The following is a 27,685-nucleotide window of genomic DNA, read 5'->3' as shown; positions in this document are numbered from 1 at the left end:
TGAAGATGTTGGTGAACCCAAGCCTTGACGAATCTCTGCTTATGGGGATCTAGCCAGGTCTCCAAGATATAGCCTACTTCTTCAACGTGCATAGGAAGGTAATGCTTCTTCCACTTCTTAAGCCTCTCGTTGTATATATCTTCAGTTGGTGAGGCAACAATCCCATGCCATAGGTCATAGAATTGCTTCCACTCTTCTTGCCCCTTAGGGCTGCCCTTATGTCGAGTAAATATAGGCATACAATGTGTCAGGACGGCCTTATTAATATGCCATAGGCATAAGAGTAAGGCTGGCTCAGGGAAGCAAGAAGAAGAGGAAATGGCATTTATACAAGCAAGGCAGCGATCTGTGAGTATTACAGAAGGAATAGCTACCCCGTGAAGCTCATACATATGCCTCAACCGTTCAAGAGCCCAGATGAAGTCATTCTCTTCCTCGCCGCTAAGGAAGGCAAATGCAATACAGAAGGATCGTTGACAAGCATCAATACCAACTATATCGAGAAGGGGCATCTTGTACTTATTGGTCTTATACGTACAATCCAATAGAAGCACTTCAGGATATAATTTGAGGTATTCCAGTGACTGCGGATGTGCAAATAATACTGCTGTAACTCTGCCACCCTCGTCGAGGCGAATCTCGCTCCAGAAGCCCTCGCTATTGAGCAGCGCTCGCAATAGTCCAGACCATTTGGACTATTAGTCCAGACTGCAATCCAAAATCAACAATCAATCCACGACGGGCGTTCGTGGATTGACGGCTAGGATGATGCGTCCCTTGAAACGAGCCGTGTTGATCGGATCGCACCAATAAATTGATCGGAAATATCCAAAATAAAATGGTTGGTACAGCAACAATCATGGGTGCCCTGGTTTTGTAACACCATACCAACAACCTAGCGTTCTTAGCGTCCACACCGGGCGTCCGTATTCCCTGCCCTGATCTACAGTCTGGACTAACAGTCCAAATGGTCTGGACTATTGCGAGCGCTGCTATTGAGCTGATCAGCAAGGGCATGTATGTTGCTTTGACCCTTGGCAAGATCCCGTTTGCCTCGTGCAATGCAGTTATAGATATCTTGCTGTGTGGCAAGTGTATCTGAAGTCGTGCGCAAATAGGATCTGATCTCCTTAGGCGCAATACCGGCGTTGGCGAGCTGGTGGACTGTTGATTCATCTGAGCTTGACAATTGACGATGTACTGGATGTGCCACTTGGTGGAAACTTGGTTCATGATTGTGTTGATCGAAGCCAGGGCCGGGACGATGCCTCAGGCTCCATTGAGTCCCGCATAGGCTCTCCTTTGCTATCACAGAGAAGAGGCATCCCGTACGACGTGATGCAGTCTTGCGTATCCGTTTCTTAGGGGATGTAGAAGGGGCACGCCCTCCTCCGCGGTCACATATAAAGGTAACCCTAACTCTCCCATTGGTAGTCTTACAAGACCTTTGGGAGATAAAGGCGTAGCCTCGTGGCGCTGCCCAAGCGTTAATTGCTCTTACTAGTTCCTCTCGTGAGCTAAATTCGCCTTCAGGAGGAAGAACATCCCTGGGGAAGCCATGAGAGTCACCAATTGGATCCATTATAGCAGAAGCAAGGCGCGGCAATAAGAATTAATACCGTAGAAGCGGTTGATTGCTAAATATGGGGTTAATCTGCGGTGTATGGCCGCTTTGCAATTAGGCCACATATGCCTCTTACATAACGGGATCTGTCGCACTGAGCGTGCTTAAAGGGTTAGAGTGAATATGATGAGCAGCAGCAAATGTGTTGATTGATTGTCTTAAGTTCTCTCTTGTGCGGGGTATTCCATCCCGCAGAGTTACTTAAAGCATACAGCTAGATTACTAATGCCTACCCTGCGACAGGATCTTATTTGTACGCCTCGAGCGTACAGTATATCACGTGACCTTATTTGTACGCTCGAGCGTACATGTATGAGGGGCCGTATTTCAACCTGCGCTTAGTCATCATTCATGAAATTCGCGCGCCCGGGCGCGCGATTGGTCTCATTCAACTTATAATAAAATTAAAGAAAATTATGATAAGAAAATTAAGATCATAGGCATATTTATGATGCTATTACATATTACATACAGAATTTTTATAATGTAATATGAATGAAATGTTAGGTTATTATAGAAAACGTAAAGAAATCTAAATGCGCATCCGGGCGCGCGTGTAGCGGGCGCCCTCCATGGAATGGATGGAAATGGATGCACGGACCATCCATTTCCACGCCGTGGATACGTGGACGGTGGACGTGGAATGGATCGCCAGCCTGTTGATCGGTTAGTTGTAGACCGATTAAAGTACTTTAGCCACTCAAGGCCCAGTTCGTTATTTGTCCAGCCATTTTGGCTCATTATCTGTTCTTCTAGATCAGATAGTTTGCGTGATTTCGGGATAGTGTCGCGCTGGGAAAGAATGCCTTGCTGCCGACGCCAAAGGGTTGTAAGGCTAACTTTGTAGATTTTTGCGGCGCGTCGGAGACTTGGTTTTGGGTCATTTTGAAGAGCTTAAATAGCAAGCAGGATATCAGCTTCTTTATTTAACTGTCACATATTGGGTGGTTGAGAATCAATTGATCAACTAGAAATGATGTAGGTTGAGGGATTTTTGTTCCACTCGCTTGTCTGTTTCACTCGCTTATCATGTAGGTTAAAATAGCTTAATGTATCTTATGCTCCTAGAGGGAACCTAAGCGGCCATATGGTTGCCAGCCAGAATATCCATTAAGTTAAATTAAAATCCCAACCCTTACACCCAAGAGATGGGTATTACTTGAAGCATCCATCCGATGCTCTGTCGCCCTTTATACAACAGCTATCGGCTTCGGAGTTAGGTTTCGGGTCTTGCAGAAGGTCGTAACAGGTTCGATAAAATTCGGGGCCATTGATTGCCACATCGGTCTTTTCACACTAGAATATCCAATAAGTTGCCGCACCTAATTGTTGACCGACGATATCATACCCATATATCCCCATTTTTGTAGATGGCTATAGTAAGTCAGCAAGTGCCACTCGTATAAACATAAAACCTCTTACATATCGCGCGGTGTTTACCACTGCCGCAGGCCTTGATCGTGGCACAGTCATTGGGGGTTCCCGTGCTAGGGTATTTCATACATCGGCACTGGTCCCAGTCTTCTGCCGAGGCAGTCTGCCTAGTGATGTTGTACAGTATGTACAACCGTGTTGTACGTACGTACGTACAGAAAGAAAAAGTACGTACACGTACTATGTACGTACAATGGGTTCCATAATAATCCTAATAGGGGAATTTGTGGGTCATATTATACAAATACGGGGGGCTGTACAAAAACTCCGTTGGCTGAGCAGCTCAACACACTCTGCCATTCTCTCCCGATTGAAGGTATCGCCAAAAAGATGGCGCCCACCCAAGCTAACGCTGCCTTCGTTTGGCGACAGTTTATCGACCTCGGCCGCTCTAACTCCAAGAAAAGCAAGCGATACAGATGCCGTCACTGCCAAAAAGATTTTGCAGCGACCTCTGTTGGGAGGCCGAAAGAGCATCTCGCTGCGTGTGAGAAATGGCAAGCCAAGCAGCGACAAGAGCGTCAAACTCAAGATAACGCTGGCTATCTTCCCTCCTACTCAGAAGCCATACAAAAGAAGATAACCGAGGTCGGAATTCAGCATATCTCGCAGGACGAGAGTCACAGTTATGCCTATGATGCCGCCGCTGCTGTAATCGCCGGTGGTCGGCCCTTCAGCCTCTTCGAGAGCCGCCGTTGGCGTTATTTCTTCACTCGCATTAAGCCTGGCTGGAAGCCTCCTAGCCGCGCCGCCATCACGAGAATTCTTCCCGACTTCTATCAGGAACTCTATGACGAGGTTTTCAAACGCATTACCAGCTTTGAATGGCTCAACATCATATTTGACGCTTCAGATAATGTCTCGGGTCACAGAATCGTTAATATCTCGGTACAGCTACCAGACGGCCCAGCCTTCTACTGGAAAACGTTTGACACGGGAGACGAACAGCACACAGCGGAGAATTGGGTGAAGCTGATATGGGGAGAAATGCAGCAACTGTGCGGCGGTGATCTCTCCAGAATCAATTCTATCTGTACAGATACCGAAAACACGATGCGCTCTGTACACGGCTTGCTAGGGAGATTCCCAGAGCTCTCACATATCAACTTCTCTCTATGCGATTCTCACGGCCTTCAGCTTCTAATTAAAGATATCCTTCTTCTTCCATTCTTTGAGGATCTCTGTAATAACGTCAGCACCCTTCTCAAGTTCTTCTCACGGTCTAAATTACAATTGCAAAGATTGAGAATGTGCCAACGCACAAGGTGGAACGGAGTAACTCGCGCGCTGATCAGAAGGTAACGGTAAATCGTTAGCTGTGACTGAGAAATCGATATACTAACTCGCTCGTTCCGAATAGCATAATTACACGCTGGGGTTCTCAGTACAATTCTTTCTTCTCCCTCCTCCGTTCTCGAGACCCTGCCAGAGACTGGTCTATTCGAAAAGACGTACGGGATGAGCTGCGATCTCAAGATTGCCCCGTTCTCCTGCCCGAAGCGGTTCGAATCATCAAAGACAACAGCTTCTGGCTAAAACTGGAGGCTGCGATCGCTGTGCTAAAACCCGTGAACGAATTTCAACACGCTTCCGAGGCTGATGGGGCGGGAATCGCACACGTTGTAAATCGCTGGCTGCAAATCAAAAGCAAATGGTCTGAGATGGGAGAGGCTGATCAGTTTCCTGATATTCCGTGGGACGACATTGACGCTATATTCAAAGCCCGGCTCGATAAGCAGACGTACGATATACATTGGATCGCCGATGCCCTCCGGCCTGATACAACAGGTCCAAATTCGAAACTGCCGCCTAGCGTCTTTGCGCGCGTACAAGAGTATATGCAGAAACAGCTGAAAAACGACGACGAATATCACCGTGCCCTTTCCGAATTCACACACTTCCGAATGCGTACAGGCGGCCCAGACGGCTTGTTTAATAAGCACAGCGCTGTATACGATGATGGCTTCAAGCCAGCAATGGCGTGGCAGTGCCTCCTCAACCAGGGCTCGATTCTGGCTAGAGTAGCCGTGAAGGTAATGAACACGCTTGCGAACTCTGTGCCCTCAGAACGAAGTTTCTCTGCTATTAATTTCATACACACGAAAGCTCGAAATCGCCTTACGCCCATGCACGCTGACATGCAGGCTTTCATTTTTATGAACGACCGCGTATTAGATCGCCTTAAGGATCAGAAGTACGCCCATAAAAAGCGCTGGGCGGATCTTGAGGAGAAGGACTGGCTAGGACTCGAAGATTCATATCTCGAGTTATTTGTGAATGCGCAGGGCAAGAAGGTCTGGATGGATGGTGTGATGGCCTCCACCAGTGGAGATTTTGAGTGGGAGGGTGTATTACAGTCGACGGGTGATATATTGGGGGTTGGCACTGAGGTGGAATCAGAGGTTTGAGGCCAAAATGGCAGAAGACGAGGACCGTGAGAAGCCTACTAAGTTACCAGTATTACCTAAAAAGGAAGGGGGACATTTGTATGGTACATATTTGTACGTACAATAAGGTTGTACGTACGTACAGCGGCTAAAATACAGTACGTACGTACGTACGTGTACAAGAAATTGCATCACTAGAGGCAGTAGTTAAGTACCTAAAAGCTTAATTAGAAATCGAGCAAATGGGGTTCGAATCTACTCTTTACAGCAAAACCATTGCAAGTGCGGGATTCATGGTTGGTAACACGGGAAGGTAGCGTATTGAAGTTCAGGCTTCACGGAGATAACTATCGAGTCTTTCCGATATTTTCTGAACTGGGTCGTATCTACCGTATATCTAACCAACGGATCAGACGTGCGGCAAGGAGAAGTGTTTCCCTTTGTGAGGTAATATATGTTCGTCGCTTAGGATTAAACTCCAGCGATAGAGTAATAGTTGGGCAGAACGCAGGTTTCTCTTCCTTTAAGTACTTAAAGCACATTGATAATCCATATATTATTAATAACCCTGTTATAGTATACCGTGTGGTGCAATAAGTTTGAGGATCTTTGAAGGTCGTGTTCATCTGCCGATTTGATTTATCTGCCGGTCTTACAGTGGGATGCAAAAAGTATTCGCAGGTGTACAGGTAGGTCTGATGCTCGGAAGCTAGTCAGGGGTAGCTTGTCAGGTCCTCAATACCTTATATTACACCTAAATCAGGGGGGTTACATAGTATCAAGTACCTAAGCTAAGCTAAGCTACTAACTAGAGAAGCTAGGGCCGATCAACGCGACTTTCACACCTGCGAATACTTTTTGCATCCCACTGTATGTACTAGTATTTAGGTTAAAGCGGCAGAACTACCTTTGACCTGTATTCTTTTAGTGTTTCGGCATATAGTTTAAGCTTTCATTCATATTACAGTGGGGAGCAATAATGTCAGATATTAAGGTGAATTGTGTCTCTTCATTCTGTCGCAATCGAAGGACTATTGAGACCTTATATCTTCGACTGGTTCCTTCTAGGACTTGAGTCCTAGAAAGTCCTAGATGAAAGTCCTACGATCTAAGTTTAGGACTCCAAACTTTAATCCTGAACCTTAATCCTGAAGTTGAGGGTGAACCCTCCAATATTCAACAAATAAGTTTGAGGATCTCTGAAGGTACCGAAGCAGCCCGTCTAGCCGGATTAGATCCTTGTTACATATCTGTCGGTCGTGTTCATCTGCCGATTTTATTTATCTGCCGGTCTTATGTACTAGTATTTAGGTTGAAGCGGCAGAACTACGGATACTTCAGTCTGGATTCAAAACTTACAGTGGGATGCAATAAGTTTGAATACCTTTTGAAGTACTGATACCCCCTGTCTAGCCTATTTGGAGTTCAGCCTGCTTCTAATCTGAGGAAGAAGCTCGATCTAGCCAATCAGTATATACTTATTCGCCGTGCAACAACTGATATGCAGGTGGTAGCTGTCTCAAAGAGGCTAGCGGCAAAAGAAGATACACGCTCGGTATTCAAACTTATTGCATCCTACTGTATTGCATCCCACTGTAATATGAATGAAAGCTTAAACTATATGCCGAAACACTAAAAGAATACAGTACAAGTCAAAGGTAGTTCTGCCGCTTTAACCTAAATACTAGTACATAAGACCGGCAGATAAATAAAATCGGCAGATGAACACGACCGACAGATATGTAACAAGGATCTAATCCGGCTAGACGGGCTGCTTCGGTACCTTCAAAGATCCTCAAACTTATTGCACCCCACTGTAGATATCTACCTGATATAGCTAGTCAGGCTTCTGACAGGGCTAGAGCGAAAAGGCAGATACTTCATCTTGGATTCAAACTTATTGCACACCACTGTACTTCGGCTTATAGTTTAAGCTTTTATTTTTACCACAGTAGGAGTAGTCGGCCTAGCCAGATCCGATTCTTATTATAAATCTGCCGAATTCTTCTGCCGGTCTTATATACTAGTATTTAAGTTCAAGCGGCAGAATTATCTTTAATAATACAACCGACAGGTATATGGTATAACGTGTTTGATAAGTGAGTGGGTCAGACAAGTAAGTGAGTCACTGCACTGTATAGTATTAAAAAACCTACCCTATAGTATCTTTTTACTCTAAATAAAATAGATAAAAATTTAAAAAAAACATCTTTAAGAAAAGTATAATTAACCTTATTATAAAATATTTTTTTAAGATTTTTAGCTATTTTATTTTATATAGTAAAGCTTAATTATACAGTATAAAATACAGTATAAATAGGTTTTAAGGTTTATAGCTATATAGAATTTTTCTAAAAATCTTAAAAAATCTATATGATATATTTTAAGACTTATATATAGGCTACTAAAATTACAGCCAATTTAGGCTTAGTTTGAAATTTTAAAGAACTTTTTAAACCCCGGATTTAAGGTGGAAATAAGATTGACCCACTCACTTGGATGACCCACTCACTTATCAAACACGTTAGTTAAACTTTATTTTTTAATAAACTTTAAAATGTACCCTGTAATAACAGAGAATGGAGCTTTTAAATTATGTTATAAGGGAATTAAACTCTATACTCTACCTGTACTAAAAGTAAAGCTTTTAAGAGAGATTTAAGCGGGGAAGTGGGCCTTATAAGACTAGAAACATATTTAATGTTAGACTCTCCCTCTATTCTCTCGTTCCCGGACATCCTTTCATACTGCGTCAAGAGTCCGGGTTTACCCACCCTTAGTTACGCCTCTTAAATAAGTCTTCGCGACCTTATAAACCCTCCTCAATACCATAAACGGCAACTATGCATCCCTCACGCATGCTTTTACTCCTCCCCCTAGCCGTCTCTGTGGCTACTACTCATATTAAGCAGAGGTATGTCTGATTCTCATGAATACGTCCGTCACACTTATCAGTACATCAAGGGACGACCAAGCCGCAACTATTGAAGAAGCTATTAATGAACCTCATTCTCTTGACGAGAGAGCCCTTGTTGAACGGTAAGTAGCTTGATATAGATTTTAGGGTTGGTCTAATTTAAATTACAGCGACACCCGTGGCATTTTACTCGCCTGCATAACGGGTGCTGGCACGGCGTTTCAGGCATATACAGGATGCTATCTCTCCGCATTTCGTAATGACCCCCGCACTCTGGCGGTAAGGGTGGACAGAACTTTTGGTGGAAGGACGTCGAACGTGCTTGTTACCTTGAGCGGGGGAGCGCTGGCACGGGCGGTAACTGAAGTGGTGCGAGTCTTGCCGGGTGGGGTGGTGCACATTTTTACACAAGGTGCAAGTACTGTCTCGTTTTCCAACAGTGGCACATAGGCAGTCCCATCCGGGTCAGGGTTAGCAGCTATGTCTAAGGATTTCAATAGGGGAAAAGCTGGGACTTGGTGAAAATTGCCTTCCCTTGAAAAAAAAAGAGACTCTTTTCCCTGTAGCTAGGTCAATCATGGGATGCACGTGATATTATATACATCATTCTATACCCCGTGTTGGAGGCGCTAGTCAAAGCCATCGGGTTAACTAAAATTGGCATTTTGAATTTCGCGGTCAGTAAGCTAGCCAATTTGGCTCTTAGTGTATTTCCCTCTGTCCAACCAGAATTTCGCGTTCACTTTACTAACCTAATCAGGATTTAGCTGTCAGTTCAGGGGAATCTCATTTCCTGATACCATCCTACGGAAAACATACCGTGCCGGTACCCACAACGACCCATCATCCCCACAATGCCGGGAACACCCAAGAAACGCGGGCGGCCCCGAAAATACGGCACGCCAAAGGACAAGGCTAAGCATGATGTCGTTACCAAGCGTGCTCGAAGACGGCTTCGGAAGCAAACAACGCACGACAGCATCAGGTTTCAAGTCTACATTTCTTCAGACAGAAGCATCGCCGGTTACACCCTCACAGGGCATCGAGTCGTATGAAACAAGTCTTTTGGGTGATCCCCCAGAGGCAGATAGCTCGTTAAATCGCGCCGAGTCACCCACTTTGTCAATTGACGCGGTCGCAGCCAGAGGTGAACAGCATACATGGGCAACCTGTATAACATGTTAAGAAATCCGTTAACATGTTAAACAGAACAAGATAAGAAAAAATACAGATTACAGGATAACAGGATAAGGGAACACGCAAGGTTCCGATCAACTACACCGAAACCCACCGGTTGATCGATTGGTGTATTACTCATACACTTACATCAATCAACCTGAACCCTCGACGTGATCAATTACCCTACATTGGCGACCCTGGTTGATGTAGGTGTAGTGGATCAACTCTCCCCTGTAAAAATTCTTTCTTGGCACGCACTGTTAGTGCACTGTTAGGAGCGGGATTTTCTACGGGCTACTCGGCCACACAATACTGCGGGGACGCCATCGGCTCCCTAACAGCAGTTTTCAGAGAAGGAATTTTGGAGAGTTCACCTTCTCTGACAACACCTTTGTCGGATCTAATGGCGGCACCTCAGAACCAGAACGCCTTAGATATCGGAGGACGGTGCCCGTGGCATCGGTAGCGACATCCTCCCGATCAACGACGCCGATTGCGATGGGTTTTTCCCCTTTGAAGGCAAGCCGCACCGCCGGCCTCTGATTCCTTCCCAAGGTTTTTCCCTGCCGCCACGACAGTCGACTACGAGCTACAACTTGGTTACTGGAGATTGTGGACTGCGTCAGCAGATGTAGTGATGCGTGAGAGAATTCTGGTCGGAGGAAAAAGCTCGACAGTAGATTGCCCCCGAACCCGCTGACGGGTGACGGGCTTGAGAAATACAGCACCTTTTGTGCCATTGGTATGCTGGATGGTGAAGGAAGCGGGGTTTCCCTGTACCTAGCTAGCTCAGCACGTCTTTTGCTCCAGTAGGAGATCTGGCTTCGTTACAGCCACCCAGACGAAAAATATACAAACAAACAAACAAACAAACAAAATAGGTGTAGTGGATTTTTGCAGCGGTGGACTTTTAGTGGGACAAGGTATCCAGTTTTGGACATCTGGATCCACCCTGTTAGGAGGTACTGTCTTTTGTGAGGGCAGGGCCACACAGACTTTAGTATTTCCTAACTTATTTTCGGACCCCCAGTAGTTATAGAGGATATCCTGGGGTAATTTCCCGTACAGGTCCAAATTTTCATCGATCTGTTTGACGCATTCACACCTCCCGTAATGACCGATCCTTTAGAAGACAAAGTCGTTGAGACCTCTCCACCAATTCTTTCACCATCAACGTTACTAGCTGATGCCCAACAGCTACAGGAAGAACGTCTGTTTCGTCATTTCCGCGGCTGGCTCTTCTCCGAGCGCGCAAAGGACACCTCCTCCTGGACTTGGGACTACGGGTATGATATCCAGCGGGCTCATGAGCGAAGATGGGTATGCAAACTCTGCATTCACCAACGAGTCCCCCAGCCGAAGAACTTCACGCATACTGGTCTTCAAAATGCCAGCAAACATCTGTTCAAAGAACATCATATTCGGGCGCCAGAGGGCAAGACGAAGTCTTCGACGCAGTTGAAAGCGGAAAGCGTCGAGAAGCAGCACCGCTCAATAGCTGATACCTTGACGCTCGATCCGGAAAAGCCGCGGGAGCAGGCCATGGCGAACTCCTTCGTCAAGAACTTTGACAGGGACCATTTTCAACGGATGGTGATGCAATGGATCGTTAAGAGTAATCTTTCCTTTCTCACGGTCGAAGACGAGGATCTCCGAGCCATATTCGATTATCTTAGTCCATCAGTGTCAATACGTGGTGGCCACTTATCTGCAGATACCCTCAGGACCAGGATTATCACTAGGGATGGATTTAATACCGTATCATTAAATAAAATGCGCTTTTTGTATTAAATATTTAAAACAGGCGCGTTTTATATGTATTATATTCCATTCCCTATTAGGATTAGCTCCTTCCAGAACTGGCTTAGTGTATAGGATCATTATAACCTTAATCCCTGTTCCGACCTCCTTTTCTCCACAGCCTTCAACAGCCTATCGCTGTATCCCCTGAAACTTCCCAATCTGACTTCCCACTACCTTCAGACCCTTCGTGCTTCTTCTACAATGCCTCGAACCTCTGGAAGGCCAGCCGACCACCAGGTCCACCGAGAATTTATCACGATTTCCTCGGACGCTAGCTCAGGGTTCAAGAACTCACGAGTCAAGTGCAAGCACTGTGGCCACGAGACAGCCAAAGGCACTACTCGTCAGAAGAAGCACTTACTTCGCCATTGCCCCAATTACAGAGGGCAGCAACAGTCTGAGCAGTCTCAACTTACTCAGCACTTTCCTGTGGTAGACAAGACTTTTAAGCAGATGCTTGATGAGCTTGCTGCTAGAGCAATTTTCGCTGATGGCCGTCCATTTAACCTATTCGAGTCCAAACGAATGCGAATTCTGTTGAACAAGCTGAATACTGCTTGGCAACCACCGTCTCGTCGCCGAGTGCAGCGGCTGCTAGCCCCGACCTATTCTGAGTACCGCAACCAAGTCCAAGATATCCTCGACCAGACAGAACGTATCAACGTGATCTTTGACGGCTCAGACAATATCACGAGTCATCGAATTATCAATATCTCGATACAGGTGGCAAATGGTCTGGCGTTCTATTGGAAGACGTTTGATACGGGACAGATTCAACACACGGCTGAGCACTACATCGATCTTTTGTATCCTGAGCTGGAGATAATTTGCAAGGGTAACTTCTTGCGCATTAACTCGTTTTTGCACAGATACGGATAGTGTGATGAGGAAAGCTCATGTGCATTTGGCTGCAAGAAAGGAATTCCAACATTGCTTCTTTTCGCTCTGCGATTCACATGGGCTACAGCTACTCATCAAGGACATCCTAGAGCAGCCGTTCTTTGAGGAGGCATTCAAAAGCGCTACATTAATTGTCACCTTCTTCAAGAAGTCGAAACTGCAGTTGGCTCGATTGAGAGAAGCACAAAAGGCAGCTTGGGGCCACCATAAGGCGTTTTTATCTGCGTGCGTCTTTCAGTTTTTCTGACTCTTAGCTCTAACTAACCGCTCGCTTTAGCGCAATCACACGCTGGGGCAGTCAATTCAATGCTTTATGGTCAGTTTTACACTGTAAAGAACCTCTCCAAACATACGCTCGCCGCCCTGACGTGAGGGCAGAGCTAGCCTCCGGGTCTCTCGAGCTTCTTCCGAGGGTGCTGGAGTCTGTCAATAACCCTCACTTCTGGATACGCCTAGAGACTGTTTTGGCTATAATTAAGCCTGTTAGCAGTCGTCAGCATGCCTCAGAAGCCGATCGGGCTCACATCGGCCATGTGATTCCTCGTTGGCTGGAGATTAAAGCAGAATGGAAAGCACTTGACGATTCTCAGCAACATAAAGACGTGAATTTCAGCGAGCTGTATTCAGTATGGTTAAACCGTATGGATAAACAGACATATGATATTCATTATGCAGGATTTGCATTAAGGCCTGACACAGTCGGGACTAAGCTTGAAGAACAGCTGATGATGAAAGTGCTTCAGTTCTTTAAGTCAGCAGTCAATCCTGCTGACCACCTTCATATTGTTCGAGAATTTAACCACTTCCGAGCACAATCGGGGGGTCAGTTTGCTGCCGAGGGCTTGGTCTATTCAAAAGAATGGACGCCATTAGATGCTTGGATGCTTCTTGATAACCAGGGCAGCAAGCTGGCTGCACTTGCAGTCCGAATCTTTGGAACCATAGCCAATTCAGTTCCCTCAGAGAGATCATTCTCGGCGGTTAACTTCCTCCACAGCAAGGCACGCAACAGGCTCACACCAGCCAACGCTGACAAGTTGGCCTTCATCTACATGAACGAACGGGTGCTAGAGAGGATAACGCAGTCTCAGAATCAACCTCTTGGTCATCGCGATGAGGTTGATTCTACAGTGGTTAGCTGGGAAGATTTGACAGAAGACGGTTGGCTTACTCTCGAAGATACGTATATGGAAATCCATTGCGCATCAAGTCTGGAAGTTGACGCTGTTATCGGCGAGTTCACTCACCAACCCGCCTCCGACGGAGAGGAGACGATTGTGGAAAAATTTGAGGTCCAAGATGGGTCAGAGAGTGAAGGAACGGGGGGGAATTGACCTAATTTGGTTTGGTTATCTGTAGTATATGACTGTTGGGCGGCTTCATACATGGTAGCAATATTGCAATAAAAAACGCGTTTTTTATTCGGAATAAAATACAGTTTCATTATAATAAAAAACAGTTTAATACACACTTGTATTAAACACGTGCCCATCCCTATAACACGAAATGGGTGATGAAGGCGAAGCAGATGGTCCGAGAAGTGTGGGAATCGAACTATCGTCACCTGCAGGTGGTCCGGAGTCCCGTGGACGACGAACCAGTTGCGAAGCGGCAGCGAAAGTACTACAACCCTTTTCAAGCGTACTGTGAGCGCACGCGGCCGGTTCTCGGATACGGTTTGGTGAAAGAGGAAGCGACTTTGTCTGACGACATCAATGAAGATATTAACGAGGTCGAATTATGGCAGTCGTCATGGGAGGATGGAGATAACGATGTTAGAGATCCAATATCATACTGGCATGAGCGCAAACGTCGGTATCCTCGTCTTTCACGAATGGCACTGGACTTCCTTACGATCCAGCCGATGTCAGCAGAGTGCGAGAGGATGTTTGCGGCGGCAGGGCGGATGGTGACGCCACTACGAAATCGACTGGACGCGGACATTATAGGAATGTGTCAAGTGCTGCGATCGTGGTTACGGGCTGGGGTGATTGACGACCTCGACGTGTCACTACTTCCTACCGAGAATGGTAGTGGTGATAGGGCGGAAGAAGGATCCTAGGTAGAGGTGGGATGTGAAGAAAAGGGGATGGGAGAGTGGGAGTGAAATAGCTCGGCTTGGAGATCAACGACTTCAACCAGTGTCCATTCAACTCAATTTGATGGATAGTTGATCAACGCCACTGGAGAGAGTGGTTGACCAGGTCAACTCACCGCCACCGAGCCATTCAGTTGATTGAATTGAGTGGTGCACACCCTTGCGCGGGACTGAGAGCCTTTGAGGACGGCCTTCCTCTTCGGATCGCTACTGCCGATAACCAAGGAATCCAAGCCTAGATTCTGGAATGGATTATTGAATTTTATGATAAAGACGTTATATAACCACAAATCCCGCTTTGGTACCGCCCTCGTCAATGTTAACTGTGTGCTCAGGCTTGATCCAGCTATACTCGCGCTCTTGGATATCGAATTGCTAATTAATAGCCATTGGGGTAAAAGAATTGAATCTTGAGGCCTCCTGGTGATTCCCTATCTTCATGTTGATAACTGAATGACGTTTCATGAGCCTGGCTATCTAGTGCGCACTAATAGCCCTTTCCCCGTCCTCGCCGTCTTAAGAGCGCAGCGACAGTGGTGCGAACTTGGCTGTGAGAAGGATCATAGCCCAAGGCGTCTTTCCGAAGTATCCAGGTAACTAATCTGGGTTCCTGAGACTTGGATAATATCTGGGCAGGATGGGTGACCTCAGACTTTGATGGTATACCTCTTAATCAGCCCCAAAGAGTCGGCTAAGGGATGTCATGCTTCTGGGCGGCTTGGCTATGAGAGAGGCCGTTATCTGTGATATCTAATATTTTTTTTAATAATGCCATCCTATGTATAAGTCGCTCGAGGCATTTACAAGGCGATTACGGAAGGCTGGTGTAGATAAAAGTCCTCTAAGTTTTGGGGAGGACTGTTCGTGGAGGAGGCATTGATAGAAATTTTATATTAGTACTATGCGCCCAAACCGCTTATATACTGTAAAAAGAAGTAGCATAATGCGAAACAGCATGAAACTCTCAATAAGACACAGCTTGTTTTATGTGAATAAGTTCAATTTTGGCCATGCATCGTGCGAGTGAAATTGAGCATTTTGTATGGGGAAACTTTTTTTTTTGCTTATCGATAGAGGGGTCTTATCGGTGGAGGGGTATCGCATGGTATCCCTTGGGAGCCCAAGCGTCATAGGTGGTAAGATGAGGGAAAGGATGCTGACGGGTGACCATATTTATAGGTGTAAGTCCATGGCAATCCCTCCTGGAGCGTCGCAAAGTGCAAATATAGAAGGCCATGGGTAGTTGTGCCTGTTGAAAAGTGGAACCATTGGTTGAAGCCGAGGTTGGAAACAGAGGCCTCTAATTAGCTCAAATTGACTCTCCCAACCCCCAGCTAGCTGCTCCAATGACAGAAGTTCAGAGGTTCAGGGTTCAGGTGCAGAATGAGGTTTGGTGGCGCATCGGACCTGTCCGTTGCCGCTTAGAACGCGACCTTTTAGGAAGCGAACGTCCCCCACTATGAACCGCGGGATCCGGCTCTTACTTTGTGCTCCATTGTTTAAGGTTTGTCGGTGTTAAAACCCGAGTTGGTTTGCCTAACCCCCTTCACCGACCCTCTCGGAAGCGGCAATCCATCTCACCCATAACCGCTTGCAGCACTTTGGCGAAAGTGACTAGGATCCCTGGAAAGATGCCCGGAAAGAACCGTCTCAATACACCACAGTATAGTTGCTTCTCTTAGAGGAACGGTCGCTAATAACTCTAGCTCACTGACTATTGATAAAACTGCTTTACAGTAAGCCTTACCGGCGTGATCTATCTATCACTTAGGAACTATAATCGCCATACTTTTCTCTTCGCTTTAGACCTTCTATATATCGCATTGAGCTTTAAAGGTATCCTGGGTACCTGGTCATATTAGCAAGATCGGCATATCGGCAAGACCGGGCATACCGGCAAGACCTGCAACTATGTTAAGTTATAGGCAAGCATTCAGGTTTTCGGCTGCATTAGAGCCGCAAATAACATGTCTTATATATACAGTTCAAATATTTACTATAATGCCTCTGTAGTTGCCTATAGCAAACTTCTAGCTTAACGACTTGTAACAGGTAGTGTTTCCTAAGGAATAACTGAGTTTACATGAGGAGTGTGTGGGATTGTAAGTCATGTATGAGACACTAATTCCTTCTCTGTCTTAATGATTAAGGATTGTCTCAGAACCTTTAAGGCTTACATTTAAGTCTTAAACGTTAAACTTGGCCTGCATTCATCAAGTCTCTGCCTAAACGCATCCACCTTCCTTATTTGGTGTTCCGTATTCTAGTCTCATTCCTGGCTAATCAATAATGGGATTAACGTTAAAGGTTAAACTCTATTGCCCCTGAACCCTGGCCAACGGTGCTGTCTTGTGACCCGACTAGAAGGAAGGTGATGAAATGTCGGACCGAGAGATCCAGGGCCACCTTCGAAGGTTTCAAGTTCGTTGCACACACAGTGGGATGCAAAAAGTATTCGCAGGTGTGTAGGTAGGTTTGTTGCTCGGAAGCTAGTTAGGGGTAGCTTGTCAGGTCCTCAGTACCCTATATTACACCGAGACCAGCGGGATAACCTAGTCTCAAGTACATAAGCTAAGGTAAGCTACTAACTAGCGCAGCTAACACAACTTACACACCTGCGAATACTTTTTGCCCCCCCCCCCCCCCAACTGTACAACAGCAACATAGATCTAAACAGAAAAAAAGCGTTTCTATGTTATTAATGCATGTAAACAAGCAGTTAGAATATACAAGACGAGGAATTCTGATTGTGGTCTTAAAAACCTAGTGCTGATTCGCCCTGGAGTGCAGGCCAGTGTGAGGCCACCACAACGCCTCGTATTCAATATCATTGAACACTTGCCGCCCAAATTACCGAACCGTGCCTCGGCAGCAAAGGTCAAAGTTTTGCTAAAAGAAACTATGTAGGGCAGCCGGGCCGTCCGTTCCGTCTATCCGTTCTCGGCCTCGGGTGGCCGCGTCGTAACTCTGTCCGGCCGTGCCGTTTTGAATCCTCAATATGCCCAACAGTCCTTCGATTCCGGTCCTCAACTCTATCGCGACGTTCCTGAATTGCACGCTGTACCTCCTCCCTCTCACAGCGTCCTAATGGATTTCACAAACTTCGACGATTTTGCGTTTGCTTACTATGGTCTTCCTGTCCGGGCTTCTCTCGTTTCCCTAGTAGATCACACCCACACGTTCCAATCTCCCACTGCGCTTCCCCAGCACCAGGCCATTTCTGGCCTTGCACATAGCGGTCTGCCGTTCGGCACCTTGCCTACGGGCAACCGCAACCAGAGCATGGAAGGCTCCAAGGCCCACCCAGATCGGACATCTCCCGCATCCGAGGCCCCCGAAGACCCGACTACCGATGAGTTTGGTTTGGCTTCCCGTAGCCGTGCGGGTGGCATAGATCCAGGTGGTAAACCTAAGGAGGATAAAGCCGATGCCACACCTGCGTGGAGTGAACTTAAGACAAAGGCTGGTAAGGAAAGAAAACGCCTCCCGCTTGCTTGCGTTGCATGTCGCCGAAAGAAGAGCCGTTGCTCAGGCGAGAAACCCGCCTGCGAGCACTGTCTACGCTCATATATCCCATGTGTCTATAAGGTTACGACTCGGAAAGCTGCGCCTCGGACAAATTGCATGGCTATGCTCGATAAGCGACCGAAGCGCATGGAAGAACGCGTCATCGAGGCCATATCCAAATCGGATCAGGAAGTCGCGTCATCCGTAACTCGCCCCGTGGTCAAACCGGCGATACCAGGAACTGTACCTTCCAGTCAGCCAACCAAGAAGCGCGGCGCCGAGGAAGCATTCGGGCCTGATCTGGAAGCTTGGGCGAAGGCGCCTTCGGAGCCAAAGACTGAGGGCGATGATGGGTCCAGTAGCTTACAAGTCCAGGAAGGGGAGGAGAATAAGCTGCAACACGAAGGCACCGACGCACTCCCCTCCAAGGAGATACAGGAGCATCTGGCAGAGGTGTTTTTCGACAACATCTATGGTCAATCTTACCATCTTCTACACAAGCCAAGCTATATGCGAAAGCTAAAGTGAGTTCTTTTTGGGTTGAATCTCACGTATCCTGCTGACTGTCAACAGAAATGGCACACTACCTCCGGTGCTTGTTCTCACAGTGTGCGCTGTAGCTGCTCGTTTTACCTCAAGCCCTCTAGTGAGTTCTTCAGGGCCTGAATTCTTACGCGGTGAAGAATGGGCATCACACGCTCGAGATATTTGCACCAGACGATACGAATGGCCAAACCTCACCATCCTGACATGTCTTCTCATTTTGGGCCTTCATGAATTTGGAACGTGCCAGGGCGGCCGTAGCTGGGCCCTGGGTGGACAAGCTATCCGAATGGCTTTCGCTCTCCAGTTACATAAAGACTTGGAATACGATCCCTTGGACCGTAATGGCACCAAAACACAGCTCAGCTTCATTGATCGAGAGATTCGGCGACGCATAATGTGGGCCTGCTTTCTCATGGATCGCTTCAACTCTTCTGGGACAGATCGACCCATGTTCGTCAGGGAGGATACAATTCAGATTCCTCTGCCGGTAAAGGAAAAGTATTTCCAATTCGGCCTGCCTGCGCCCACCGAGATGTTGGATGGTCGAGTACCTCATCCGCCGTCGCCCAACGACGGACAAATCGCTGATGTACGAGAGAACATGGGAGTTGCGGCTTTCCTGATTCGAGCCATTACCTTATGGGGACGGATCACCACCTACCTGAGCCAAGGGTGTAAGGATCTAGACCCCAATCCATTATGGGAAGACGAGTCTCACCACATGAAGCATCTCAATGATGCTGTAAACCTTGAAGCTAGTCTGCCCTTGTCACTTAAGTACTCTGCAGAGAACCTCGAGGTCCACAAGACAGAGAACACGCCAAGCCAGTTTCTTTTCATGCATATCTGCCTGCAGCATAACATTCTCTTAGTGAGTCGAGCTGCTATGTCAGCACGAAAGCAACATGGTGTACATGATGATTTCTTCTTTGAAGCAAGCAAGAGGACCTTCAACGCTGCGAACCGAATATCCGAGCTCCTTCGTGAGGCTGAACAGTCGGGATGCTTTGTTTCGGCTCCGTTTGCTGGATACTGCGCCTTTTCCTCGGCAACAGTTCACAGCGTGGGTATTATCTCCCGCAATCCATCCATGAAGCTAGCAGCCCAGGCCAATTTGACCACCAATGTCAAGTATCTTCACAAAATGAAGAAGTATTGGGGCATGTTTCACTGGATGGTGGAGAACGTTCGCACTCAGTATCAAAATGTCTTGGACGCTATGAGAGCTGGTGCGAATGTCGAAGAACGAGCCACACAGCTTTCTTTCCTTCAATACGGAGACTGGTTTAACCGTTACCCTCGCGGTCTTTCTCACGCTGAGTTTATGGACCCTGCCACTCACAAACGAAAGGATTCAGGAGCAGACGGCGTCCTCGAAGCGAATCCCGAACTGCGATCAGTGGAGGAATACTTCACGCTTCCAACACCGCAAAGGGTTGAGAATAAGGATACTATCAGCGCGGCAGCGCCGAAACGAAAGCAAAACGCCAAGAAACAGACTGACATGCCAGCACAGTCTGACCGGAATCTCGATTGGTTGCAGAGTACAGATGCAGACGCAGTCTCCCAGGAACGCAAGCTCTCAGGTGGTTTGGGATTGCAAATTACAGGTTCAGCAGGCTTCAACCCTCTCACAGCATCAAACCAGCAGAGCCCGGATTTTAGCACCACCATGTTACCTATGAGCCCGGTTAATATGACTTCATTTGCTCACCATGCACATACGCCCACCTTTTTCCCACCGCAGCCGTTTGCAATGAACTTTGGGCAGGGCTCGAATGGGAACATCGACCCGCTTGATCGTCAATTTATCTATGGCGGATACTCAATGGATGCTAGTACCAGTCTGGGTGATGGCCATACTTGGGCATTGTAGAGGGAGCTCTACCCACTCTACCCGGTTGGGTAGAGGAGGTATCTCTTCTACTCTACCCGGGTAGAGTGGCTGGGGTGATCCGGTGAGCTTTATGCAGGTCGGTCAGCTGCTGGGTATCATGTGAACAATATTGAACGGGACAAGTGCATGCTTTCGGAGATGATCTGCTGCGGAAGACGTGGCTTGCACCAAGAACTCCGCTGCGCCTTTCATGTCACATCGATTGCAGCACCAGATATGGCCAATCGGTTGATCTTGATAGTTCAGTTCGACAAGGAAGGTCCCGTGCGACCTAATCCAGCTCTTCCTGCCCTTTGCACCTTTTCGAGCCAGCGAATCTTCTTGGACGAAGCGACAGTTCTTCCAGGTGATCTTGGGCAGTTCTTCAATAATCGGGTTAGGAGGTAAAGCTGCAACGACTGCCTTTTCCAACTGCTTGGCAACCGTCTTCGGCTGAGACAATCGTATGTATGTATGTGTATTTTTCGTCCGGGGGGCCGTAGGCCCCGAAAAGTCTCCTACTGGAGCACAGGACGTGCTGGGCTAAACTATCTAAACTCGCTGCCGTGCTGATCCTCGCTCAGGTCATCTGCAAGGCCTTTGCGTCGGAGCCGTTATACATGCTCGAGCTTTTTCTCTACTCATTCCCCCAAAAGGCACCTTTCTACCCGCAGCTAGCCTTACAGTAGTTGTCGGTGAAGCACGTCCCATTGGACATCAATACAGTTGATCTTAGCAGAGCTTCCCTCCAGCAGCGTCTCCCATCTAGTTCATCCAGCATATCATCGGCACAAAGGCGCATTTACTTTCAAGAGGTCATCCCGTCAGCGGGATCTATTCCTCTCCAGCCTAGAATTCTCTTGCACAGATAGATCAAGTGGCTTTCCATACCCTGAGGCAGGAAGTCCATGAACCCCTAAGATCTCCAGTAGCTGCAACCCTAGAACCGTGCATCCTTGGGGAAAACCCTTGCAGGAGAAAACCCCAAGGCGGCTAGAACGCTGCTCTGTGGACGAGGTAGTCGCCTCATTCCACGGTCTCCAGGTAAGCTCTGTACCGTTTCGACCCAGCGGTTTTGTCTAGTGGTCTCAGCCAGTGCGACAGATTGTCGAAGCCAGGTTGTGTTCCAGGCAGCAGCCGAGGCTGCAAAGAGGGCAGCGAGCCATGTAGGGCAGCCGAAGCTGCAGAAGTCGGTCGTACGGGAAGTCGAGGGGCACAGAGGCCGGAATGTCGCAGGCTCGCGAAGCTGAAATGTCGAGGTATGAAGAAGCCAGAAATGCCACATATAAAATAGAGCCCGGAGGCGATGCCAAGAGCTCGCGAAACTCAGTGTCGTTGAGGACACTCATCACGAAGAAAGGTCAACTCTCTGAATCCCTTTCTTCCAGCGACTGTTAGGGTCCCGCTAGTCCCGCAGCTGCTTTTGTTGCCATTTTGGCCTGTAAAAATTTTCTGCCCTAGCAGAACGCTAACAGCGGGTGCCAAGGCAAAATATTTCACAGGAGAGAGTTGTGGGCTTGGTTTTACCATAAAAGATTGGCGAAGTAGGGTGATGGCAGGAAGCCTTTGAGTTGATAGACCTGACAGCTGATGCTGGCATCGCGCGCCTTACCTCGATGGCAGGAAGCCAAAGGAAGCGCTGGAAGCGTTGAGAAGAAGCTGAGATCGGTGTTTGTGTTATTAGGGTCCGACCGGCGGTGTAGGCTGAGGGGGGTTCTTTATATATGGAATGTATGTATGGATGCACATTCGGCCAGGTGGAATCGACATCGATTGCGCGGTGGCGCCAAGTTGGTATCGAAGCACAGCTCAGTTGGTAACCAGGCTGGGGTATCAAATACCGGTATGCTTCTGCACCGAGTAAGCGATCGTACTCTCTGTTAAACTTCACGACTCCATCATCGATGCCCAATGCTCTGTCATTTTGTGGAGGTCCGATAACTTGCGCCCCAGAGAACCGCATTAATATTTTCGTTCGCCTCTAAGATATTGGAGCCCTCCTGCTTCCAAAGAAGTGCCTGTTCCTGTTGGAGGTCTAGAAATGGTGGCAATGGCCCGCATCATGCGCATCGTCCCTTTGGGCTTTGTCAGTTAGGACTCTGAGTTTGTTTTGTTCTTGATGCGAAGCACGCCAGCCCGGAACTGGGCCAACTGTTGACTACTTTTCTCAAAGGCCTGAAGAAGGGCCTACTGACATCAGCCCCGTTGCCTGCGCATCAGGTTAGCCAAGAAGTCATCCTACTCCTAGCATGTACGATGAGCTGCTAGAAATAGCCACCCACCTTTCAAAAACACGCACTCTCGGCGAAACAATATAGGGTCCCATTCGCGATGTGCTTTTGTTGGAAGTACCAAGGTTTCCCCTCACATCATGATCAAAGTTAATTCAGCCGAAGGCTGACTCTACATTAATTCATAAGTTTTCCCGAGTAATGAGGGTTTGGTGCAGACAGGGATAAATAAGTTTCTCGGAATCTGATTGGTCCAGATTTTGTATGGCCAGCCGCGAAAGAACGCGCAACTGGCTGATGGCACCAAAAGAGTGGGGCCAATCGGTGCTGGCCCCTGAAAGGCTCACGCGGAGTGCCGGCAGCTTGCGTCCATTTGGAATTGTTTGTTTACTCAGTACTGTGCCAGTACCACGCGTTCAATTCATCTCCCCAATTCGACAGGTCTCGATATGGCCTCGTTGATTGAGTAATGGATATCGGTCTCAACCCCGAAGAGCTCTCTACTGATTTACTCTTCGTTGTTTGTGCTCGTTGTGGGGAGGAGAGACCGGAGAGTGCCTTCAGAGCAAAGAGGCAGTCTGCTGGGCAAACTAAGCAATGCATAGACTGCCGTAACCAGCGCGTTTCTCATGTAAGTTCTGCCTTCCTCGTCTATAAGTCTCTTAACCCTCATCAAATGAAGCATTCTAGATCCAAAGTCGTGCTCCAGACGCTGCGGAACATTGCACTTCGTCCATCCTCACCTGGCAGACCTGCCACGAAGAGAACCGAAGGAGATGCTGGCCTATCGCCTCCCAACGAGAGATCCGGAACCCAGCCTACATCGCCAGAGAAGCTACGGCAACTTCATACAGCTAGGAGTTTATTCGGAGAGTCAATTAGCCAGCCGCACGTAGTGCTAGGGACGCCAATTCCACCAACCCAACAAAGCTCGCGGCTCTTCCGGGCTCTAGCTCCGTCACCGCCTGTGCAGCCAACGACCCATCCACTCGTCTCACATTCTGATCCATCTACTCTTCGAAGCAGCACACCTGGTGTGGATTACCCTTACTTGGCCACCAGGTTCCACAAGGGGGGGAAGGACTCGCAAGATGATTCCTTGAAGGCTGGGGCGAGGGCCAAGCTGGCTGTTATCCAGCGCGACCATCGTTCACGACGCCGTGCAGGGGAGACTGTGTCACTGACTCCCACAATATCTCAACTTGGCTTCTTGGAAGATTTTGAGGGTCCTGGAGAAGGTATCCTTGTTCTGTGGCCCCAGTAGTTTGTTCAGGCTAACCACGGAACGTAGATGGGAGTCAAGATCAACTACGACCGAGTGGGTTTCTAGATGGGGATGGGATAATCAAGGAAGGGGATGACAGGGGACAGTTCTCTGAATCTGATATTGACGCCGATGACTATTTCAACTTGCTGCTTTCACCTGATCGACCACGGAGGTACCTCAAACAATTAGGGGTAGAGTCTGATTCCGATCTAGGGGACGAAGACGAGAACGACGATAATGATTGCGTGGATGGAAGCCCTCTTCGCCATCGCTTGCGGCAGCCTTCCGCACAGCTAAGGCGTGGTCGCCGTGGTCCTGCCCCTGGTACAGGAGGGCGGCCAAGAAAATCTCGAAGGCAAACTCGATCGTCGATGCCGCCACGGCGTATTCGGAGTCCAGTGATAATTCCACCTGAAGAATCGGCGGTCTTTCATGCGCAAGATCCGGTGTGGAATGGCGACCTTGAGGCTTGCGCCTTGACTGGTCGCGATAAGGCAATCCTCCGCGAGTTCTGGACAAAGCTGGACAATGACCAAATGCAGTTTTGCGGTCGATGCCGGGAGTGTTGGTTCCAGATGAAGATCGATTGCGATGGCATTTGTGCGCGTTGTTATCGAAAAGATGAGAAACGCCACCCCGACGAGCCGTACTTCTTCTCTGCGGATAATCAGCTCGACTTTGGCCCTGTACCGGCCCGGTTGCCCCAGCTTACGCCTACCGAAGAGTCTTTGATTGCTCGTGTTCACGTCCACGTGAACATTATGCTTGTGCGAGGGCAGCAGTACAAGTATCGGGGGCACGTAGTTCACTTTCTCCGTGAGGTTGGCTTAGTGTACAACCAGCTCCCGCTTCTGCCGCAGGAGTTGAACATTGTATTACTACGTCCTGCCAATACGTCGTCCCACGCAATTCTTAGTCGGCAATTCACCCGCCAGTTCCGTGTCCGCCGCCAGCCGGTTGTCATATGGCTAGACTACCTCCGGCGCCATCATCCTGGGTATCGATGCGTCGTCATCGACGAAGAGAGGCTAAATCAATTGCCCCAAGATGGCAATGTCCTGGATGCCATCCCCCAGAGTCAGGTGGAGGCTGCGGATGTTGGACCCGAGGAAGATCAGGAGGCAGAGCCTGACCTGGAGGACGAGGCTGCAGTGCCAGACATGTTGGCAAAGGACACGGAGCTCGATGCTCTGCGGTCTATTCTCGCCGGAGAGTCGGAAGCTGATTCAGAGCTTTCCACAAGCTTCCAGGCGCAGGCGCAACACGAGCTGCAGCTCCCGAATATACGACACACACCCATTAATGAGTTCAATCGCTCTCATGCCCTACTCTCCTTGGCGTTTCCCTGCCTCTTTCCTGACGGTAGAGCCGACTTTGTTGAACCTCGATTGCGCTCCATTGATTACAAGGATTACGTCGAGCACGCGATGCGCTGGCACGACGGGCGTTTTGCACGCCACCCGACCTTCCGCTTCGTCGCCTTCAACACGCTAATGCGGTCACAAGCACGTTCGCGGTCCAGATTCTTCGTGAAGCAACATGATGGGAGACAGCAGCCGCTGACGCGAGAGCAACTTATTCAGGCGCTGGAACACAGCGAGGACCCCGAGGCGCAGGCGCTGATCAACTCGATCACAAGGCATGCGGTGTCTATTCGCGGTACGCGTCCATTCTGGAACAAAAAGAGGCAGGACCTCGAGGCCTATGCCTATAACCTTGGTTGTCCTGGTGCATTCATCACGTTTAGCCCGGCAGATTTACACTGGCGGAGTCTCTACCAGCACATGCCCCAGTATGACGACTGGCTAGCCGCCAGACCTGCGTATATCGATATCCACCGAAATTCTGGCCCTTATATCGATATCCAGATAAGTGGGAGAAATTATCTGGATATCGATATATCCAGGTAGATATCCATACAGCCACATAGCCGCTTTAGCAAGGTTGATATCCAGATAAACCACATATAATTCTTGTAGGCTAGAAGAAAGAACAAGAAAGTACCCTAATCTAGAAAGTCCTCTGCCTCTGTTTCAACGCTAAATTCAACAGCAACGCTGGAAATAACGCCCCTGCCACCGTGAGACTTGGGTACAATGATACCCTCGCGCATCCAGTTGCCCACACACTCAACCTTCGCCAGGTTCTCGCAGGTCATGCTCTCTCTATCCCATGATAGCGTACGCCGCGCCGATGAGAAGTGAGACTCAACATCAGATGATTCAGGAGGGATTGAGAGGATATCAATTGCCATGCGGGATAACCGCGGATATGCTTTCCTTTGATCTCGATGTAGCCACCACTGGAGAGGAGAGCCAGTTATTCGGGTCGGTGGTGCATCAATAAAGGTTTCGAAGTCATCGGCGTCGTCTAAGATAGGACCAGTAACAGCAATATCGCTCAACAACTCATCCAGCTCGTTGTGCTGCCTCCCAGAGGAAGAGGACACATCTAGAGGCACCCGCAAGGATTCTGGGATTGGCGCGGCATTATATTCATCTAGCCAAATTTGCTGGGCAGCAGCAATAGCAGGCGCGTGCCAGGATTCTTCCCAATTCCGCTCAATGTATTTTTTTCGTTTCGAGGGATCGAGAAGGAGTGCGGCGGCATATACAGGTGTCTGGTCTGATAAGGTGTAGTACTTATTAAGTACAAACCAGCCCATATCGATGCAGTGTACCATGTGGGGATCATGGTTTTCCTTTGAACTATAAAGCTCCTAAATAAGACAATTAGTTAGCCGATCAATTAGATAAAAGAAAAAACATCGCCACCGACCTTATACTTCTCGTACTGTCGCAATAAAACATCCATTATCGAGAGTGATTGGGAGAGTGTAGATCGCGCCCCTTCGGCCAACAACGTAGCTGAGGCAAACGGCTGTAGGAAACGATGCGTCCGTTCAATAAACTCCCACTCTGAAGCTAGTAGGATATCGTCTTGAAGCTCTCTATCATGGTCAATTAGGAACTGTTTTACACGGGATTGATAACGCAGAAAATTATCCAACAATCGATACCATGAATTCCAGCGTGTGGCATTATCTATACCTAGTCGGAGCTTTATTTCATCGTCCCATATAGCCGTATGAAGCGTAGATTTACGTATCCAGACCGCGATGTTGTGTACTTTCCGTAGGGGCACGATATGCTGCCATCCAGTGAAGTTCTCAAGTATGCGATTGCCTCTTCGCGAAGCTCTTCTTCTCTGATGGGCTTCATCTGTTCTTGTTGTCTGTCCGGCGTCGTGCAAGGTGTCGTAGAACTGTGCAAACAACTGATCGTTTGAGGTATCATCGATGGCATCAAGAGCGGCGATTAGTGCCTCTTTCGAAGACGCGAGAAGAAATGCTTGGAGGGATAGGTTAATAATGTGGGCGACGCAGCGGATACGGCGCTTAGAGGGATCAAACGTCAACTAGCAACCGATTAATCCTAATCCAGAGATAAGGGAAGGGCTATCGTACCCCATAGTCGTCTCGTAACCGCCGTGAGAGATAAGACAAGCAGGTATCATTTGAAGTGGCATTATCCCCTACATGGTAGCCCACTTTAGAAGCAATGCCGTACTTTGCCAGTGTATCGATAATTAAAGATGCCTGGGTTTCACCACTATGGCTATAGCGACATTCCGGCATCGCTAGCAGTGCCCTTTGTGGCCGATAATCCTGATCAACCCATCGCGCAGAGATGGCGAGTATCCCATGGCGATGGGGCGATGTCCAGAGATCAGAGAGGATATGGATCTTTGAGATGGAAGCTTCAAGAGTTGCCATGAGCTGAGAAGAATATAACTCATATGTGGCATCAATTAGTCGCATTAGAGCACTTCGGTTGGTCACTAAAAGGTCCTCTATAGCAGGATTAGCTGCTAGCATAATCTCTTGCATCTCATCCCAGTTAATTGCTGAGAAGGC

General features: G+C 48.1%; 7 protein-coding genes across 8 annotated transcripts; 6 read left to right on the top strand and 1 right to left on the bottom strand.

Annotated features, from left to right (window-relative positions):
• Positions 1–955: 955 nt before the first annotated feature.
• On the bottom strand, positions 956–1,733 carry FOXG_21020 (uncharacterized protein; the record flags this gene model as incomplete). The annotated part of the gene is made up of 1 exon (XM_018401351.1): positions 956–1,733. The coding sequence occupies exon 1, from the start codon at positions 1,580–1,582 to the stop codon at positions 956–958; it is 627 nt and encodes a 208-aa protein (XP_018252078.1). The 5' UTR covers positions 1,583–1,733.
• A 1,655-nt stretch (positions 1,734–3,388) lies between these two features.
• Positions 3,389–5,466, top strand: FOXG_21019 (uncharacterized protein; the record flags this gene model as incomplete). Its single annotated transcript, XM_018401350.1, has 2 exons — positions 3,389–4,356; positions 4,419–5,466. The coding sequence occupies 2 exons, from the start codon at positions 3,389–3,391 to the stop codon at positions 5,464–5,466; spliced, it is 2,016 nt and encodes a 671-aa protein (XP_018252077.1).
• Positions 5,467–5,473: 7 nt separating this feature from the next.
• Positions 5,474–5,762, top strand: FOXG_21018 (uncharacterized protein; the record flags this gene model as incomplete). Its single annotated transcript, XM_018401349.1, has 2 exons — positions 5,474–5,549; positions 5,677–5,762. 2 exons carry the CDS (start codon positions 5,474–5,476, stop codon positions 5,760–5,762), a joined length of 162 nt encoding a protein of 53 aa, XP_018252076.1.
• Positions 5,763–8,288: 2,526 nt separating this feature from the next.
• FOXG_21017 (uncharacterized protein) lies at positions 8,289–9,547 on the top strand (the record flags this gene model as incomplete). Its single annotated transcript, XM_018401348.1, has 4 exons — positions 8,289–8,359; positions 8,410–8,484; positions 8,533–8,641; positions 9,137–9,547. 4 exons carry the CDS (start codon positions 8,289–8,291, stop codon positions 9,545–9,547), a joined length of 666 nt encoding a protein of 221 aa, XP_018252075.1.
• A 1,107-nt stretch (positions 9,548–10,654) lies between these two features.
• FOXG_21016 (uncharacterized protein) lies at positions 10,655–13,578 on the top strand (the record flags this gene model as incomplete). The annotated part of the gene is made up of 4 exons (XM_018401347.1): positions 10,655–11,299; positions 11,525–12,179; positions 12,214–12,469; positions 12,522–13,578. 4 exons carry the CDS (start codon positions 10,655–10,657, stop codon positions 13,576–13,578), a joined length of 2,613 nt encoding a protein of 870 aa, XP_018252074.1.
• Positions 13,579–17,429: 3,851 nt separating this feature from the next.
• Positions 17,430–20,759, top strand: FOXG_12589 (uncharacterized protein; the record flags this gene model as incomplete). Its single annotated transcript, XM_018392414.1, has 2 exons — positions 17,430–18,373; positions 18,423–20,759. The coding sequence occupies 2 exons, from the start codon at positions 17,430–17,432 to the stop codon at positions 20,269–20,271; spliced, it is 2,793 nt and encodes a 930-aa protein (XP_018252073.1). The 3' UTR covers positions 20,272–20,759.
• A 1,894-nt stretch (positions 20,760–22,653) lies between these two features.
• Positions 22,654–26,542, top strand: FOXG_12588 (uncharacterized protein). Of its 2 annotated transcripts, XM_018392412.1 has the most exons (3): positions 22,654–23,133; positions 23,185–23,740; positions 23,794–26,542. In XM_018392412.1, the coding sequence occupies exons 1-3, from the start codon at positions 22,972–22,974 to the stop codon at positions 25,677–25,679; spliced, it is 2,604 nt and encodes an 867-aa protein (XP_018252071.1). In that variant the 5' UTR covers positions 22,654–22,971; the 3' UTR covers positions 25,680–26,542. The 2 variants fall into 2 exon arrangements, with proteins under 2 accessions (XP_018252071.1, XP_018252072.1); XM_018392413.1 differs by lacking the exon at positions 22,654–23,133 and having other exon boundaries at positions 23,134–23,740.
• Positions 26,543–27,685: the final 1,143 nt, after the last annotated feature.

The sequence above is a fragment of the Fusarium oxysporum genome, chromosome 3 (assembly GCF_000149955.1).
Source record: "Fusarium oxysporum f. sp. lycopersici 4287 chromosome 3, whole genome shotgun sequence".
Taxonomy (NCBI): domain Eukaryota; kingdom Fungi; phylum Ascomycota; class Sordariomycetes; order Hypocreales; family Nectriaceae; genus Fusarium; species Fusarium oxysporum.
The sequence above is the reverse complement of the archived record's forward strand: the minus strand, read 5'-3'. Positions and strand labels throughout refer to the sequence as shown.

What these genes read in the sequence shown, in the direction of transcription:
- FOXG_12588 (XM_018392412.1), top strand. Translation starts at nt 22,972, where the DNA reads ATGGATATCGGTCTCAACCCCGAAGAGCTCTCTACTGATTTACTCTTC. An exon ending in GTAACCAGCGCGTTTCTCAT is followed by an intron (nt 23,134 to 23,184) that starts GTAAGTTCTGCC and finishes CATCAAATGAAG; the next exon opens with CATTCTAGATCCAAAGTCGT. An exon ending in TTTTGAGGGTCCTGGAGAAG is followed by an intron (nt 23,741 to 23,793) that starts GTATCCTTGTTC and finishes CACGGAACGTAG; the next exon opens with ATGGGAGTCAAGATCAACTA.